At 35.9% G+C, this 20,127-nt stretch overlaps 1 protein-coding gene across 1 annotated transcript in view; it reads right to left on the reverse strand.

Annotated features, from left to right (window-relative positions):
• Nucleotides 1-5,980: 5,980 nt before the first annotated feature.
• The window catches only part of LOC307149048 (B-cell receptor CD22-like), a gene marked incomplete at its 3' end in the record, with an annotated part of 41,184 nt that continues 27,037 nt past the window's right edge, over nt 5,981-20,127 (reverse strand). Inside the window, exons 5-7 of the mRNA XM_079855077.1 lie at nt 16,310-16,564; nt 6,131-6,375; nt 5,981-6,025 (exon numbers count right to left, since the gene is read on the reverse strand). Of these exons, the coding sequence (XP_079711203.1) occupies nt 5,981-6,025; nt 6,131-6,375; nt 16,310-16,564 (545 nt within the window). The remainder of the gene's footprint in view (nt 6,026-6,130; nt 6,376-16,309; nt 16,565-20,127) is intronic.

Here is a 20,127-nt window from a genome sequence, read left to right on the forward strand (position 1 = left end):
AGAAAAATACTTTCAATACAGTATTGCTTTCAATTAAAATATAAACAATGAAAATGTAAAAGAAAAAGAAAATTAAGTTTGAAAACCCATCGCACATTTTAAGATATGAATAAATTGTCAGGACAATTTATTTATTTAAACAGGGTTGCATCGATAGAGTTTATTCCCTTTGTGATGCAAAATAAGAAACACAGAATCTTAGGCCTATTCTTGCAACATTTTAAATTTCTATTGTCAAAGAAATTGCAGCTAAATTAAAAAATTAAAACGGTACAAAACGAAAAAAGTTCAAAGCAACATAAATTAAGAACAGGCGTTTTTCTTTGCCTTTCTCACGCTGGATATTTTTTTAGTAAGTTGGTCTCCCTCACTGCTGCATTTCAGCGTAAAAAAAACACCATACAGCTGATAATACTGTATATGTCGCTGTGTGTCATCCACACAAATCACGAAAGAAAAAACTGTTTTATTGTAAGGTGAATTCAGCAAGGCATGTTGTATCATTGAAGGAACAAAAGCTATTAAATAGCTTTTGTTCCTTCAAAGATACAACATGCCTTGCTGAATTCACCTTACAATAAAACGAGGTGGGTCGCGAATTAAAGAGCTCTGTATCTGCTAAATTGAAATTGTGTGTGGAAAACCTTTAAATACAATCAATAAAACTACAATATATAATTTAATAAGATATAAGGCCTACTGTACATAGGCTATGGACTTTTGGAGATTTTGAGATTAATCCTTAAAAGAATTTTGCCTTTGCCTGCTCATCAGGCTGGCTCCGACACTCTCCATATGAAAGACGGAACATTAACACCTCTGTCCTGCACCCCCACGATAAAGCAACTATTGCCTTCTCCAAACCCCCCACAGGCTAGCTGAGTTTGCAAAACAAAACAAAGAGTTTGCCACTCGTCGTGGTGTGCCAAAACACTTAATTATAAACTTCAATATTTCAAAACAATCTCAAAACGCTTTGAGACATTTTGAAAAGCCGTGGATGCATTACTGCCACTGGAACCATGAACACAACAGAATACTGGTTCTGATTTTATTGTTTGTCGTTTAAACGTCATATAAATTATTATAGGCTACAGAAGTAAAGTCATTGTATAATATTTGTTCCTTAGTGTAAAATGGAAATGCATGGCGATTTTATTTTGTAAATAGGCTATAAGCAAAAAACTATGTTTTAGAAGACAAATCTCTCTGCATCAACAATAGACTATAAAATGCATTAATAGGCTAATATAAAAACACCAGAAGTCCAAGTTAGATCGGGATTCGAACCCGTGTCATCTAAATGATCGTAACGTACGTTCAACCACTCGGCCACTATTCACTCTTTGCGACATGGCCTAACGTTCCAGTGTGTGTTCGCTCACACGAGCGAGAAGCGCTCTTCATTCAAATGAACGCGTTTGTCGAACACTAATTCAACATGCCAGAATAAAACCTGGCTTTAGAACAATGCATAGCGCCACTCGTCGTGGTGTGCCAAAAAAGTACAATAATTTAGTTTAATTTATTTCAGTGTTAATGTTTGAGTTAAAAAAAATCCTCTACAAATTAAATTAACCCAAAGTCGGCTATAAGAGTCCTTTAGGCTACGTAAAAAGCAAAGGGCTTACAGTCTTAACATTTAGGCTACTTTGCTTAAATTCGATACATTTATTTTCAGTAGGGCCCAATACATTTGTAGGGATGTAATTTCAGTATGCTTTACCAACGCTATGTATTCAGTTAAAGTTCCAAGAGGTCTGGTCTCTATATTTCCTTCCCAGCTGACACTAATATGCAAGTGCACAGCAAAAATCACAACTTGTGCTTGCTGCGAACGCTTTACACAGTCTACCCAACAGTGTGAATTCGTTACAAGGTTTCATTTAATTACATTAACGTGCAGCAATTTGTACAAATAGAGTCTATAGGCCTACTATACTGTTGTAGACATTAAATAATCTCATTTAGTATCATATTTGTTAAAATATTATAATGTTGTTTTTTCAATCTATGTTGAATATGAAAAGTGAACAGCACGAGTAAGATAAGATGCATTATATCGAGAGATGGATATGGAGTGGGTCAGACATGATTTTGACCACTTCATTAAGTTTTGTTTAGTAGAAAACCTTTATTTAAAGTGAATTTCGTTTTCTATAAATTGTATCTTAATTTTAATTATTTTTTCATCACCCAATTGTCTGGATTCAATAAGTAAGAGAAGCAAACAGACACTAATCATAGAGGCGCCCGCGAGGTCACTTGCATTGCACGTCAGCTGGAGCGCATCTCATCCTCCTAACTTAACGAAACTCAGCGTATGCCTCACACAGACATGATAAATACATCAAATACACAAAGCTTGAAATGTCTTCAAACTAAATAATTCAAAACGAAAAAGAAAAAGGCTACTCTCTGATTATGTCTTTATGTGCATTTCTCTCTATGTGCGTTCACTACAAATATGGCGATCGTCAACTTCATCTTTGCAGTCGACACTGTCAGAAAACACTAGTTTATTGATAAAAATCATATGAAGACAAGGATATTAAGTTATTTTAGCTGTTATGAGAAAAATAAATCTAACGAAACCTAAAATCTAAATCTAATAATAAAAAAAAAAAATATTAATGCCAATTCAACATGCCAGAATAAAACCTGATTTTTGAACAATGCGTAACGCCACTCGGCCTGGTGTGCCAAAACACTACATTTTAAACTTCAATGTTTAATTTAAAACAATCTCAAAACGCGTTGTGATTTTTTTTTAAAGCAGTAGCCTAGCCTATATACAAATAAGGGCATTGAAACCAGGATCTTAACTAAAACGTGTCCCGCGTAATCTCTCAAATTATGCCACACTACTCTATGTATTTTTTTTTTTTTAAGGACTGCTTTTGAAATCACTATAAATTACTATGCAATTGTATCGCTCACGAGAGCTCTTCGTTTATCTAATTCCTCAATAGAATAGTAAAAATATTCAGCGTCATTGCTCCTAATATCGTCTCTATTTTTAACTTTTGATTCTATTTTTTCAGCTGTAAAATTGATTCTATCTTTGGTTCTATTCTGTTGTAGCCTAATAGGCCTATTAATATATATGAAAAATATGCCTATTAGGCTTAGGGTTTTATATTTAACCCACTTACATTTTAAAATACGGCAAATGCTGCTGTTTTGCACAATGTCCCTTTGCGCCACCTGGCGGTCATTTCGGGAACGACTTTGAAATGCGGCTGGTTTATTTTCGCCGCGGTAATTTCGCCGCGCCGGCTGGCGCGGCGGTAATAGGCATTCTGGTTGTCCACCATCTGTACATATATTAGAAAAATCACCTTGCCAAAAAAATTATTTTAAAAAGTTGTTAAAACCACAGATATGACAAAATTATTTTTGCAATTTCTAGCTAGCGAGTCGCCATTTTGGAGTGACGTCACAGCCTACGTAACGGGGTTGGTTGGTTCTGCTGGTGAGTGAAGAGAGTGAAGCGTTACTGGACCGGACTGAATACGCAATTGATTTGAAATGGAGGAAGACGAACTTGAAAGACCTGTTGAGCCCGTGTGTCCCATTGCTTGTCGGTATTTGACATTTGAGTCGATACGGCGTGGGAACCGAGCAGTGGTACGTCGCTATGTCGAACAGCCGGTGATGGACATGGCCGTAGCCAGCTATGAGGTCACCGTGACCGAGGTCCGGACCTTGGTCATTTTTTTACATTCAAGAATAAAATTTCAAGCTCTCTGAATGATTAATTAGCCGTTTAAACCACCTCATATGAGTATTTGCAATTCATTTTCCTGTGAGAATTTAGCGCAGTGAACGGGGCTTGAGAGCGCGTTGTGAGGGCGCGGGTGCGATCCCGTGTTGCCAGATCCACCTAATGGAAAGGTGGCAGTAGTCTTCTGGACTGGTATTTCTGATTTAATGTCACACTTTAGGAAGTTATTAAAGTGGAAAGTTGCATGTTAGGGTTCGTGATATATTAATCTTATTTCCAAAACACAAGCTTTGAACTTATTTCTGATTATTATTTAAAAAAAGAAAATGTTGCTTGTTTTTCGTAGCAATATCTGGCAACATTTTACTGTCGGCATTAATAAAAAAAAAAGCTTATAGAAAAACTGTAATTGCTGACAGGAAGATACCACATTCGGTAAGACAAACGCAATGATCATCGTGATTATCTGTAAGAAAGTATAACATCAAAAACAATAGCATGATACTTTGCTATTGACTGTTGTTACAGAATGAAATATGCCAAATACTGGCCAGCAGGAAGACGGCTTTTTTATTTTGTCATTTCAGTGAGCCAAGGACTGAAGAGTAGTCCACACACACACACACACAAGCTATAACGTTAGCAAATAGCCTGTAAATAGTTTGTAACATGTCTGTAAAATGTAAAACATTATATTGAATACAAAATTATTTCACAAACATCTACATGTGCATGTGCCGTTTGTTAACATAACGTTAGACGTCGTCTTTTTGTCTGGTACTAATAAACTTCACTAGCTAAACACTAAGTTAGCGTTATTTAGCTAGTTCATGCTTACAGCTGTTAGCTAACAATGACTGTACCTAACGTTAGTTGTTCGCTGGTTTGACCAGCACATGCATCTTGTTAACGAGCCAGTGTGATATGAGAGGTTTGACATGATAATATGATAGCAGATGAACGCTTTTTATGCGTAGTTTAATGTTAAGATTTATGTCTTTCACTGCGTTTTACTGAACTCAGCCCAGAGCCTTTAAAGCCAACCAACCCTGTGACGTCACCGGTTAGAATACTGCACAATGGCGGCGCCCTGGCCGCGAAAGATACAACGTTTTTTTTCTTTTATATGTTTACATTTGTCATGTTTCTTATATAATTGTTGATTATAGTGGAAATCCATTTTGTAAATCGTGTAAACTTGATTGACTGCTTCATTTCCCCTTTAAAGCCTTATCTCTTGTCAAAAGGCTCAACGTGACCGCAGACTTTGATGAACACTGGCAGCAGCGACGTCTGTGTCCGTACCATTCTTATCAATGACAGCGTAATCTCGTATCTCCCTGCTCCCAAGTCATAAATCTCGTATCTCCGATTAAACATGATTTTGGGGAAATGTTGTGTTAATGTTGGTATACAACAGTATATGATAGCAATATAAGGTATAATACCAACTTTAACGATACAATGTTTAATAACTCAAAAAATATGCAGTTTTTTTAATTTCCTGAAAAATAATGGTTTTGGAGATACGCGGTATCCCGCCCGACAACTACGATATTAAATTTGACATCATGAATCACCTTCCATTATTTCCCCAGATGGACTGATGCAATCACAGGATTTATTGGAGGATCTGTGTCAAATAGAAGGTATGAAAAATGAAAATATGATTCATAAAACTCACACATGACGTTTAAAGTTACAGCATCAGAGTATTTCTCCCCATGTTCATTGATGGACTTGCACTTGTATTCTCCACTGTCATCAGAGCTGATCTTTGAGATGCTGTAGATTCTTCCAGATCCTACAATCGTTCTTCCTTTAATCCAGCTGAAGTTCAGAGCAGGAGGGTTTGAGTCACTGGTGCAGTTCAGAGTCACTGAATCTCCCTCCACTATTACACCAGATCCACTTATCAACACTGAGACGTTCTTTGGAGGGTCTAAAACAGAGACATATTGATATCATTAACAATCATATTAAACTTGACATCACAGATGTTTTGAGGATTTAATGTCAGTTACGGGACCATCATTAACTTACACATGATGTTTAAAGTCACATTATCAGAGTATTTCTCTCCATGTTTATTGATGGACTTGCACTTGTATTCTCCACTGTCATCAGAGCTGATCTTTGAGATGCTGAAGATTCTTCCAGATCCTACAAAAGTTCCTCCTTTAATCCAGCTGATTTCTGCAGGAGGGTTTGAGTCACTGATGCAGTTCAGAGTCACTGAATCTCCCTCCACTATTACACCAGATGGACTGATGGACACTGAGACGCTCCTGGGAGGATCTGTAAAGACAAAAAGTGTAAAATGACATGCAGTGAGACAAATCATTGCACAAATAATCTTCCAGAACTACTAAAAATAAAGGCAGACTTACACATGATATTCACATTCACAGCAGCAGAAGTCTGAGATCCATGTTTATTTCTAGCAGAGCAATGATAGTCTCCGCTGGCCTCAGACTTAATATTAGTGATGCTGTAGGTTTCACCAGATTGCAAAATATTATTTTTTCCTTTAAACCAGCTGATTTCTGCAGGAGGGTTTGAGTCACTGGTGCAGTTCAGAGTCACTGAATCTCCCTCCACTATTACACCAGATGGACTGATGGACACTGAGACACTCCTGGGAGGATCTGAAACAAACAAACAAACAAACAAACAAACAGACAAACAAACAAAACATTAACAAATAAAATTTGACATCACACTTAGTTGAGACTTATAAATCACAGAGTCACTGAATCTCCCTCCACTATTACACCAGATGGACTGATGGAGATCACAGGTTTCACTGGAGGATCTACAGATGTCAGGTAAAAGTATTTATCAGAGACGGCTGGTGGAAAATGTTCTAGGAAAGACTGCAGTTGGTTATTATTGGACAATTTCAGCAAACATCCCAGTTTAATTTTTCACTGTTTAATGCTCAAAGTTAAAGAAAAAGTTTAAGCAAAAAAGTTAACAAGGAAAAACTATTAAGACTAGAATTTGAGAGGCTTGAAACATTTGAAATACAGACAAATGTTTTACCAAGTTCTGGATCTTATTAAGTTTGAAGATTTTTGTATTTTTACTTTTCCTAATTTACAGTGAATGTATATAGTGCAACTGCAAAAACTGAGAGGAAAAAAATACATGTTACATTTGTTTAGAGATTTTTTATATACAACTACAATTTTGATACTTCTTTTCCTCGCTCCTCCGTCCTCCAGCCTGTGACCCAGAAACTGATCAAACTCAGCATCTTGAAGGACATCTCAATTCTCTCCATTCCCTTCACATCACAATTATTTTATTTATGCTTTACCTTTGCAGTTTATATAAATTATATATCAAACATTTATCAACAGGGCATCTTGCTTTATCTTTATTATTTATGAATTTCTTAAATAACCAAACTTTAACAACATAAGGGCAGATCCCTTGATCACAGCTGTTGATGCTTTGAAGTGACGCTCCAGTGATCAAGAATATTCCAATATACAAATAGAGCGCTTCTCATTTCTTATTTGTGTATCCTCGTTTCCTTTCCTCGTGTCTCAGTTCCACCCCCTGTAGTGGTGCTCGGTTACTCAGCGGTGAACACAGGGATTGTGGCAAAGGGACGTAACTTCTCCCTTCCCTCCTTCAGGGAACGGGGGTTACATTAGTAACCTAGACGTTCACATTCAGTCATCACTATGAGTTACGTATAAATATATTTATACTGTATTTAGCGTCTAGGTTACTGATGTAACCCCCGTTCCCTGAAGGAGGGAACCGAGACGTTGCATGACTGACGAATTAGAATCGCGCCTGAGAACATATCATCATCGAAATTTAACAGAACCGCTCCAATGGACTAGCCTGGGTTTCCTCATACTGCCTTCGATTTTATTCACGCTGCTAGGCAGTCTGGACACCATGGACCAAATTTTCCCCTGAAAAAGGGAACCAATCACAGAACGGGGAGGGAGCAGCAAGACGATGACGACACCGAAGCAGTTTGTTTATATCTATGGATCCAACATGGCATCAGACTCGACGTTACCTTCTACCCTCATGTTTATCTTGCACAAACGGTAATATTCGCTAAACGCCATCGTGTACAAATAAATCTTTGACCCATCGTCTTTTTCCTCGTCGAATTTCTGTCACTCTACATACGTCATCTGGTATAATTGAATCGATTGGCTATGAGCTACATACAGGCGCATTTGATAGACATTCATAGCGCCCAATAAACGGCTCTGGGCATTCGTAAACCACGCCTCAAATACGAGAAAATGAACGCGTGGTTCCCAGACCAAGTCTCAAATGAGACTTGGTCTGACGTTAGCCAGGCTACCAATGGACATTGTCGAGTGAGATTTGCATCGTGAACCCTGTGCTGTGGTTATAAAGGAAGCGATCAGAGACACTCCCCAAGTTTTCGCAGAGGAGCCGAGTGGTGCTCAACGTCAACGGGACGTAACTTCTCCCAGTTGAGAAAGACGTACTGTTAAATGTATTAAAAATGCATTAAAGTATATTTGTATTGTACTAAAAACTAGGGCTGGGTAAAAAAATATCGATTTCTCGATTTTAATCGAGTCTCATTTTTACGAAACCATATTGATTCTTAAATCCCAAGAATCGATTAGTCATCCTGTTTTCAGACGATGAATGAATGGAACATTTTTGCGCGCATCCCATCCAATAAATCGCAATAATCTTTGTGCTTTGTTATTATTGATATGAAACAAAGTCTCAGATTTAAAATTACATACATTTTCTTACGAAATTCAAAAACATAATTTTTGGCACTGTGGCGTTAGATCGCTCTGGCGCAGCTCAGCTCTAGAGAAGCAGCACATGACCTTCTCTTCCGCCTTAATAATACCAGTTACAGCGCGAAATAAACATGAATGAGCATCTGAAAGTATGTTAAAATATAGAGTACAACTTATCGAAGTCCGTATCATGTCACATGGAATCGCTCAATCAGTGTTTCGACCGTGGAAAGACGTTAGTAAACAATGTCATGTAACCAGTGATGTAGTGGTGCCTGGAGAAGTGGGTATACTCTTAATTTTTTTAAGCGTCCCAGCAAAGGATGAACGCTCTGTGTTATAAACAGTGACATGTAAGACAAGTCTTGTATATTAGTTCACCCCAAAATGGGCCAGTATAGTATTTGCACATTATCATTTAACTTTTGCTGCTTGACTTCACGGAGAAAGGATCATTATGAAATTAATATTAGCCACAGAAAAGGTGCAGTTTTTGCAATTAATACTGGCTTTTAATTATTTATTAATAATAAATAATTATGAATTTTGAGTGACTATTCCTCAGTCCATCCACACATGAAAATTGGACAACTGTTGAAGGGATCACTGCATCGCTGTCTTTACTGGGTGCAGGGCGTACGCAGGGTTTTATAAATACCGAGGTCCCAAAAATGATCTTGCTAGGCGGGTTGGGGGATTATTACCCCCTCCGATTATTACTGATAAGTTTTTTATCAGATATTTTTAAACATGGGAATCAGTTTAAATGTCGCAATGAACGATCCACGCTACAAAATGGAAATGCAGAATGTTTATGCTTATTGTTGACAATACACAATCACATATTCGAAACGGAAATGGCCTTAAATAAGAAATGATTCAAGGATTATTTTGCATAGATGTTACATTTCAAACAAACGCCAATGCAATCCTTCTGTGTCCAGAGGCATTATGAGCAATTAGTATGAGCATCAAAGATCAGTTTCAGCTACTTTTTCTTTCCTAAATTAATCAGTGTTTTGGACTAATCTGTTAATTTAATCAATGGTTCAATTGCGCACTTATAAAGACAGTCACTTGTCGCCACCTTCTGGCTTAATGATGCAAGTTGCACAAACACAGACAAGCGGAGTGATACAAACAGTGAAAAGTCTCAGTGCTGATACTGGGGAAATATTCGAACACATTCGAGGTAATGTTATACAAATACATTTAAACATTATATTTATTATAATAATGGCAATATATTTAAAAGGGTGCTTGTATTGTTAAATTGAGCTTATAGTTTCCACTGTCTTTGATAAAACTGATTATTCCTGTTTGTCATTTAAACTTCGATCGAAAAACAGCTGTTTAGTTTAGCTACTTGTATGATCGTTAACTGAAGCGTGAAGCGTCGCGTTGGGATTCGCGCTCGGCTCGCACTTTTGTGAACATAAATCCCGCTTGCTTTAATTGGTCTCAAACATTTTGACATGACATTGACGAGCGGGTTTTTGTGTGCCGTAGCAGCTCAGATGAGGAGGTCAGTTATCGTTGTGATGGGCGAATCATTGCAGCACCAAATTAGAGTTAATATTAGGCAATTATTTCACAACTTTCATTATATAGGCTACACTAAACACACATCAGACGCACATCAGAGGGGATTTTAGAAGTGGGTATACGCAATGCCGACAGAACAAGAAGTGGGTATACGCCATATACCTGCGAATACCTTGCACTACACCAGTGCATGTACTGTCACATTTACCTCAGAAAAAACAAATCCAGTGACCATAAACTCGTCAGTCAGTTAGAAACTCTATAATTAACTCTAGAGAGGAGCATTTTGTTAAATATATGCACCATATTACATATTCATTATACATGTTCTTCAATAATGCATGTTTGAATAAATCTGGAAAGTTTTATTATGACAGCCACCATTTACATTTTTATATAATTTCATATAACTTTATTATTATAAAAATAAATAAAAGTGTATTTTAAGTGTTTGTATACAAATCAGTTCATTTTTACCTTCAATATTATATTAGGCTAATGAAGCCGGTAACACTTTAGAATACTGTATCTTACTTACTGCATAACTAATAAGTAATTATTGAAGAACTAATAGGTAATTATTCATTAACTACTTCTTCACTACTGTTAACTACTAAGGAATTTGTGTTAACTAATCAGTATGTAATATATTTTTATGATTGTGTTAAGTAACAGTTAGTTAATCAATAAATAATTAATTCTGTCATAACTCTTGAAGAACTACTACTAATTATCTACTAATTAAGGTTCAAGAAAAATAACTAAGAAGTAACTACTAATGAACAGTCATACAAAACTAACCTCAGATTAGTTTTTATATTTTATATACAGTACTGTGTGTGTCTGTTTTCCTCAGCATAGAATGCCATTGAGTAAATTCATGTTTGAGGCAATGACTGAGGGAAACTGAAAATATAGGGAACTTATTAGTAATTCAAAAATAATTATCAAATAATTCTGCAGGAATTACTTAGAACCTGGAACAGTATTCTAAAGTGAGAATATAGGGAACTCATTAGTAATTAATAAATAATTATCAAATAATTATCTAGGAATTAGGCTACTTATAACCTGAAACAGTATTCTAAAGTGAACATATAAGGAAATTAATTGGTAATTAACAAATAATTATTAGATAATTCTTCAGGAATTACTTGGAACCTGGAACAGTATTCTAAAGTGAGAATATAGGGAACTCATTAGTAATTAATACAGAATTACCACATACTTCTGACTCAAATCAAACTTACTGTAAAAAACACATTATTAACGGTATTATCTAAACCTTTGTAAAATAGATAAGTTATCATACATTATGATACATTTTGCTAATTAAATAAAAAGTTTGCTTATTTGCAGATCAATATATAGCCTAGTAAATGTCTGCCCTTATCTTTCTTATTAGTGCTGAAGAATGACTAAAACTGGCTAGAAAAAAACAAACAAAAAAACATTGATCAGTGCTTTTTACTTTTCAAGTAATTACCTTATACTTTTACTAAGGTACTTTTGAAAATGAATAGGCCAATAGTTTATCATTTTACTGGAGTAATATTTTATTGGGTTATCTGTACTTTTACTCAAGTACTTGTGTACTTCATCCACCACTCCACTGCTAAAATAAAACGGTTTATTGTAACCACTGTGTATGACTGTTCATTAGTAGTTACTTCTTAGTTATTTTTCTTGCACATTAATTAATAGATAATTAATAATAGTTCTTCAAGAGTTATGACATAATTCATTAGATATTGATTAACTAACTGAATCTTAACACAATCATACAATTCTATTACATACTAATTAGTTAACACATCTTCCTTAGTAGTTAACAGTAGTGACTTAAGTGTTAATAAATAATGATCTATTAGTTCCTCAATAATTCCTTATTAGTTATGCAGTAAGTAAGATACAGTATTCTAAAGTGTTACCATGAAGCCAATAGGCTACTTGACTCCCATAGTTTACAATAATAGTTAAGAGATTTGTTTTCCTTGAGGAGATGTATTGTATTGTAGGGGAGAGCCGGGACAGTTGAAACACTTTCAGATAAATGTTGTTTTCTAAGATAAGGTTACAGATAGAATTTTTATTTTAAGTTATGACAGAATTTACATTTTTGTGTGAACCATCCCTTTAATGTTTTCTAATGTGGTTATAATTGGTTATTGTTCTGTTTTATAAACATTTTCAATATTTTAAAAATATAAATATTTCTTGAGAGTCAAATCATCATATTAGAATGATTTCTGAAGGATGATGTGACACTGAAGATTGGAATAATGATGCTGAAAATTCAGCTTTGCCATCATAGGAATAAATTACACTTTACTATATATTTACATGTATATTTATACATTTTTAGTAAAGTTATTTTAATTTAGGAATATTTCAGAATATAACTGTTTTTAGGGTATGTTTGATCAAATGCAAGCTTAAGATGTGTATTAGAAAAGTGATTTTTTTGTGTGTGTGAAAGATGTATTTGATGTGACAATAAATGGTTTGCAACTCTTTTGTGAATTGTCTTATTTTGACAGTAATTATGAATATTAAATATAATCATGTTTATAATCGGTTGTAATTAGGCCTGAAAAAGATGTCTTTTCAACTCACTTTACAACCTAATTTAGATGCGAGTGGGACGTCCTTTTATAGGCGTCTTCTCAACGACCTGAAAAAGACGGCTTTTCACCTTTCACTTTTCAACCAAATATTAAAGTTGTTTAGACGACTGGAAATGTCGTCTTTTCGACGTCTTTTCAACGCGTTTTTGCTGGGTGGGTAACATTAGTCAGCTCATCTTTTTTGTTCTGCTTCACTTATGTTATAGCTCTTAAACCTTTAAAATGGAGTTTAGGAAGATATATGTAACCACAGTCGTTAGCTTCGGTTAACCATTGAAGCATTTTCTCTTGTCAAAAGGCTTAACGCGACCGCCGTTTTTGCGTGCAGATTAATTTCCGCCTATTTTAGACAGCCTAGTATTTTGGTATTGCATCACTCATATCTCTTAAACGTTTAAAATGGAGTTTAGGAAGATGTATCACCACAATCATTAGATTTGAATAGCTCTTAAAGGGGAAATGAAACGTCCATGTTTTGGCACTGGTAGTAGCTACATATATTAGAAAAATCACCTTGCCAAAAAATTTATTTTAAAAAGTTGTTAAAACCACAGATATGACAAAATTATTTTTGCAATTTCTAGCTAGCGAGTCGCCATTTTGGAGTGACGTCACAGCCTACGTAACGGGGTTGGTTGGTTCTGCTGGTGAGTGAAGAGAGTGAAGCGTTACTGGACCGGACTGAATACGCAATTGATTTGAAATGGAGGAAGACGAACTTGAAAGACCTGTTGAGCCCGTGTGTCCCATTGCTTGTCGATATTTGACATTTGAGTCGATACGGCGTGGGAACCGAGCAGTGGTACGTCGCTATGTCGAACAGCCGGTGATGGACATGGCCGTAGCCAGCTATGAGGTCACCGTGACCGAGGTCCGGACCTTGGTCATTTTTTTACATTCAAGAATAAAATTTCAAGCTCTCTGAATGATTAATTAGCCGTTTAAACCACCTCATATGAGTATTTGCAATTCATTTTCCTGTGAGAATCTAGCGCAGTGAACGGGGCTTGAGAGCGCGTTGTGAGGGCGCGGGTGCGATCCCGTGTTGCCAGATCCACCTAATGGAAAGGTGGCAGTAGTCTTCTGGACTTGTATTTCTGATTTAATGTCACACTTTAGGAAGTTATTAAAGTGTAAAGTTGCATGTTAGGGTTCGTGATATATTAATCTTATTTCCAAAACACAAGTTTTGAACTTATTTCGGATTATTATTTAAAAAAAAAAATGTTGCTTGTTTTTCGTAGTAATATCTGGCAACATTTTACTGTCGGCATTAATAAAAAAAAAGCTTATAGAAAAACTGTAATTGCTGACAGGAAGATACCACATTCGGTAAGACAAACGCAATGATCATCGTGATTATCTGTAAGAAATGTATAACATCAAAAACAATAGCATGATACTTTGCTATTGACTGTTGTTACAGAATGAAATATGCCAAATACTGGCCAGCAGGAAGACGGCTTTTTTATTTTGTCATTTCAGTGAGCCATATGGTTGCCACCTTTGATTTGTGAAAAACCGGGACACTCAGATTTTTTTTCTGTTGTTGTTGGGGGGGGGGGGGGGGGGGGTATTGTGATTGTCAAAACATTTTAGTAACTAAACTGAATTGTATTAGGTTTATTGACAACATGTTACAATGTTTATATGGTACAAATTCTCGTAAGATACGTTTTTTATTATTGCTTGAAACAAATTTCAGGATTTCAATTTAGTTCAATTCTTGTGATTTGATTTAATTGACTGATTTGGATAAATATTAGAAGATAGGCATTCATTTTTCTCAAGAAAAAAATCTCACCTAATGCTGTAAACATACAGAGAGCCTTAGCTGGTAAAATTATTTAAGGTTAAAAATAACTTTATTTAACAAATTAAATATAATGCATTTTTTTATTATAATAACAACTTTATTTAATGATAAGTAAATATAATAAATATGTAATATAGTAGCCTATGTTTAGCAAAATACTCTCTATAGCTCTTTTTTTCTAGCTAACTAACGTGCTATAGCCTATTATTGTAATCAAATGACTTTCCTGAGGTAAATGTTATGTGACAATTGTTCTCCAGCTGTTTTATTGACCCTTTCCGCGGTTGAAAAACACTGATTGATCGATATTATGTATGATGAATATACATTTTCGGTAAGTTGTACGTTTTATTTTAACATTGTTCATTCGTGTTTATTTACTATTAGCTAGAGGTGATCAGTTCACGTGCCGCTAGGGATCTTTCACATCACATTTACAAATATCATAAGTATCACATTTTTATATCATAAGTAACCTGCTCTGTCTAGTCTGTCGGTCTCCGTTCGCGATTTTTCTGTGTGTGAGAAGGGTTAATTGCGCGTGGCAGCTCTGCAGTAACAGTAGAAGGAAACGGTTTGAAACCAGGAAATTCTACTTTAGAAGTACATTTTAACAAAAAACCGGGACAATTCGTGTCCCGGGAAAGAATATTAATTTTCCGGGACTGTCGCTCAAAAAAAGAGAACAATCCCTGGAAAACCGGGACGGGTGGCAACCCTAGTGAGCCAAGGATTGAAGAGTAGTCCACACACACACACACACACACACACACACACACACAAGCTATAACGTTAGCAAATAGCCTGTAAATAGTTTGTAACATGTCTGTAAAATGTAAAACATTATATTGAATAAAAAATTATTTCACAAACATCTACATGTGCAGTTTGTTAACATAACGTTAGACGTCGTCTTTTTGTCTGGTACTAATAAACTTCACTAGCTAAACACTAAGTTAGCGTTATTTAGCTAGTTCATGCTTACAGCTGTTAGCTAACAATGACTGTACCTAACGTTAGTTGTTCGCTGGTTTGACCAGCACGTGCATCTTGTTAACGAGCCAGTGTGATATGAGAGGTTTGACATGATAATATGATAGCAGATGAATGCTTTTTATGCGTAGTTTAATGTTAAGATTTATGTCTTTCACTGCGTTTTACTGAACTCAGCCCAGAGCCTTTAAAGCCAACCAACCCTGTGACGTCACCGGTTAGAATACTGCACAATGGCGGCGCCCTGGCCGTGAAAGATACAACGTTTTTTCTTTTATATGTTTACATTTGTCATGTTTCTTATATAATTGATGATTATAGTGGAAATCCATTTTGTAAATCGTGTAAACTTGATTGACTGCTTCATTTCCCCTTTAAAGCCTTATCTCTTGTCAAAAGGCTCAACGTGACCGCAGACTTTGATGAACACTGGCAGCAGCGACGTCTGTGTCCGTACCATTCTTATCAATGACAGCGTAATCTCGTATCTCCCTGCTCCCAAGTCACAAATCTCGTATCTCCGATTAAACATGATTTTGGGGAAATGTTGTGTTAATGTTGGTATACAACAGTATATGATAGCAATATAAGGTATAATACCAACTTTAACGATACAATGTTTAATAACTAAAAAAATATGCAGTTTTTTTAATTTCCTGAAAAATAATGGTTTTGGAGATACGCGGATTCCGCCCGACAACTACGATATTAAATTTGACATCATGAATCACCTTCCATTATTTCCCCAGATGGACTGATGCAATCACAGGATTTATTGGAGGATCTGTGTCAAGTAGAAGGTATGAAAAATGAAAATATGATTCATAAAACTCACACATGACGTTTAAAGTCACAGCATCAGAGTATTTCTCCCCATGTTCATTGATGGACTTGCACTTGTATTCTCCACTGTCATCAGAGCTGATCTTTGAGATGCTGTAGATTCTTCCAGATCCTACAATCGTTCCTCCTTTAATCCAGCTGATTTCTGCAGGAGGGTTTGAGTCACTGATGCAGTTCAGAGTCACTGAATCTCCCTCCACTATTACACCAGATGGACTGATGGACACTGAGACGCTCCTGGGAGGATCTGTAAAGACAAAAAGTGTAAAATGACATGCAGTGAGACAAATCATTGCACAAATAATCTTCCAGAACTACTAAAAATAAAGGCAGACTTACACATGACATTCACATTTATTGCAGCAGAAGTCTGAGATCCATGATTATTTCTAGCAGAGCAATGATAGTCTCCGCTGGACTCAGACTTAATATTAGTGATGCTGTAGGTTTCACCAGATTGCAAAATATTCTTTTTTCCTTTAAACCAGCTGATTTCTGCAGGAGGGTTTGAGTCACTGGTGCAGTTCAGAGTCACTGAATCTCCCTCCACTATTACACCAGATGGACTGATGGAGATCACAGGTTTCACTGGAGGATCTACAGATGTCAGGTAAAAGTATTTATCAGAGACGGCTGGTGGAAAATGTTCTAGGAAAGACTGCAGTTGGTTATTATTGGACAATTTCAGCAAACATCCCAGTTTAATTTTTCACTGTTTAATGCTCAAAGTTAAAGAAAAAGTTTAAGCAAAAAAGTTAACAAGGAAAAACTATTAAGACTAGAATTTGAGAGGCTTGAAACATTTGAAATACAGACAAATGTTTTACCAAGTTCTGGATCTTATTAAGTTTGAAGATTTTTTTTTTACTTTTCCTAATTTACAATGAATGTATATAGTGCAACTGCAAAAACTGAGAGGAAAAAAATACATGTTACATTTGTTTAGAGATTTTTTATATACAACTACAATTTTGATACTTCTTTTCCTCGCTCCTCCGTCCTCCAGCCTGTGACCCGGAAACTGATCAAACTCAGCATCTTGAAGGACATCTCAATTCTCTCCATTCCCTTCACATCACAATCATTTTATTTATGCTTTACCTTTGCAGTTTATATAAATTATATATCAAACATTTATCAACAGGACATCTTGCTTTATCTTTATTATTTATGAATTTAAATTGAGACTTGGTCTGACATTAGCCAGGCTACCAATGGACATTGTCGAGTGAGATTTGCATCGTGAACCCTGTGCTGTGGTTATAAAGGAAGCGATCAGAGACACTCCCCAAGTTTTCGCAGAGGAGCCGAGTGGTGCTCAACGTCAACGGGACGTAACTTCTCCCAGTTGAGAAAGACGTACTGTTAAATGTATTAAAAATGCATTAAAGTATATTTGTATTGTACTAAAAACTAGGGCTGGGTAAAAAAATATCGATTTCTCGATTTTAATCGAGTCTCATTTTTACGAAACCATATTGATTCTTAAATCCCAAGAATCGATTAGTCATCCTGTTTTCGGACGATGAATGGATGGAACATTTTTGCGCGCATCCCATCCAATAAATCGCAATAATCTTTGTGCTTTGTTATTATTGATATGAAACAAAGTCTCAGATTTAAAATTACATACATTTTCTTACGAAATTCAAAAACATAATTTTTGGCACTGTGGCGTTAGATCGCTCTGGCGCAGCTCAGCTCTAGAGAAGCAGCACATGACCTTCTCTTCCGCCTTAATAATACCAGTTACAGCGCGAAATAAACATGAATGAGCATCTGAAAGTATGTTAAAATATAGAGTACAACTTATCGAAGTCCGTATCATGTCACATGGAATCGCTCAATCAGTGTTTCGACCGTGGAAAGACGTTAGTAAACAATGTCATGTAACCAGTGATGTAGTGGTGCCTGGAGAAGTGGGTATACTCTTAATTTTTTTAAGCGTCCCAGCAAAGGATGAACGCTCTGTGTTATAAACAGTGACATGTAAGACAAGTCTTGTATATTAGTTCACCCCAAAATGGGCCAGTATAGTATTTGCACATTATCATTTAACTTTTGCTGCTTGACTTCACGGAGAAAGGATCATTATGAAATTAATATTAGCCACAGAAAAGGTGCAGTTTTTGCAATTAATACTGGCTTTTAATTATTTATTAATACTAAATAATTATGAATTTTGAGTGACTATTCCTCAGTCCATCCACACATGAAAATTGGACAACTGTTGAAGGGATCACTGCATCGCTGTCTTTACTGGGTGCAGGGCCGTACGCAGGGTTTTATAAATACCGAGGTCCCAAAAATGATCTTGCTAGGCGGGTTGGGGGATTATTACCCCCTCGAGAAAATATAGATTTTCCTGATCTTGACGTGCATTTTAAGGTGTTTAAACAGTAGCTTTAAAAGCATGTCAGAGGGCAGTAGCATGAAGTTTTTTATCAGATATTTTTAAACATGAGAATCAGTTTAAATGTCGCAATGAACGATCCACGCTACAAAATGGAAATGCAGAATGTTTATGCTTATTGTTGACAATACACAATCACATATTCGAAACGGAAATTGCCTTAAATAAGAAATGATTCAAGGATTATTTTGCATAGATGTTACATTTCAAACAAACGCCAATGCAATCCTTCTGTGTCCAGAGGCATTATGAGCAATTAGTATGAGCATCAAAGACCAGTTTCAGCTACTTTTTCTTTCCTAAATTAATCAGTGTTTTGGACTAATCTGTTAATTTAATCAGTGGTTCAATTGCGCACTTATAAAGACAGTCACTTGTCGCCACCTTCTGGCTTAATGATGCAAGTTGCACAAACACAGACAAGCGGAGTGATACAAACAGTGAAAAGTCTCAGTGCTGATACTGGGGAAATATTCGAACACATTCGAGGTAATGTTATACAAATACATTTAAACATTATATTTATTATAATAATGGCAATATATTTAAAAGGGTGCTTGTATTGTTAAATTGAGCTTATAGTTTGTCTTTGATAAAACTGATTATTCCTGTTTGTCATTTAAAACTTCGATCGAAAAACAGCTGTTTAGTTTAGCTACTTGTATGATCGTTAACTGAAGCGTGAAGCGTCGCGTTGGGATTCGCGCTCGGCTCGCACTTTTGTGAACATAAATCCCGCTTGCTTTAATTGGTCTCAAACATTTTGACATGACATTGACGAGCGGGTTTTTGTGTGCCGTAGCAGCTCAGATGAGGAGGTCAGTTATCGTCGTGATGGGCGAATCATTGCAGCACCAAATTCGAGTTAATATTAGGCAATTATTTCACAACTTTCATTATATAGGCTACACTAGACACACATCAGACGCACATCAGAGGGGATTTTAGAAGTGGGTATACGCAATGCCGACAGAACAAGAAGTGGGTATACGCCATATACCTGCGAATACCTTGCACTACACCAGTGCATGCAATGTCACATTTACCTCAGAAAAAACAAATCCAGTGACCATAAACTCGTCAGTCAGCTAGAAAAATAAACTCTGGAGAGGAGCATTTTGTTAAATATATGCACCATATTACATATTCATTATATTTTTTAATGTTCTTCAATAATGCATGTTTGAATAAATCTGGAAAGTTTTATTATGACAGCCACCATTTACATTTTTATATAATTTCATATAACTTTATTATTATAAAAATAAATAAAAGTGTATTTTAAGTGTTTGTATACAAATCAGTTCATTTTTACCTTCAATATTATAGTAGGCTAATGAAGCCAATAGGCTACTTGACTCCCATAGTTTACAATAATAGTTAAGAGATTTGTTTTC

Source organism: Squalius cephalus (genome assembly GCF_949319135.1).
Source record: "Squalius cephalus genome assembly, chromosome: 2".
In the NCBI taxonomy this organism is placed as follows: domain Eukaryota; kingdom Metazoa; phylum Chordata; class Actinopteri; order Cypriniformes; family Leuciscidae; genus Squalius; species Squalius cephalus.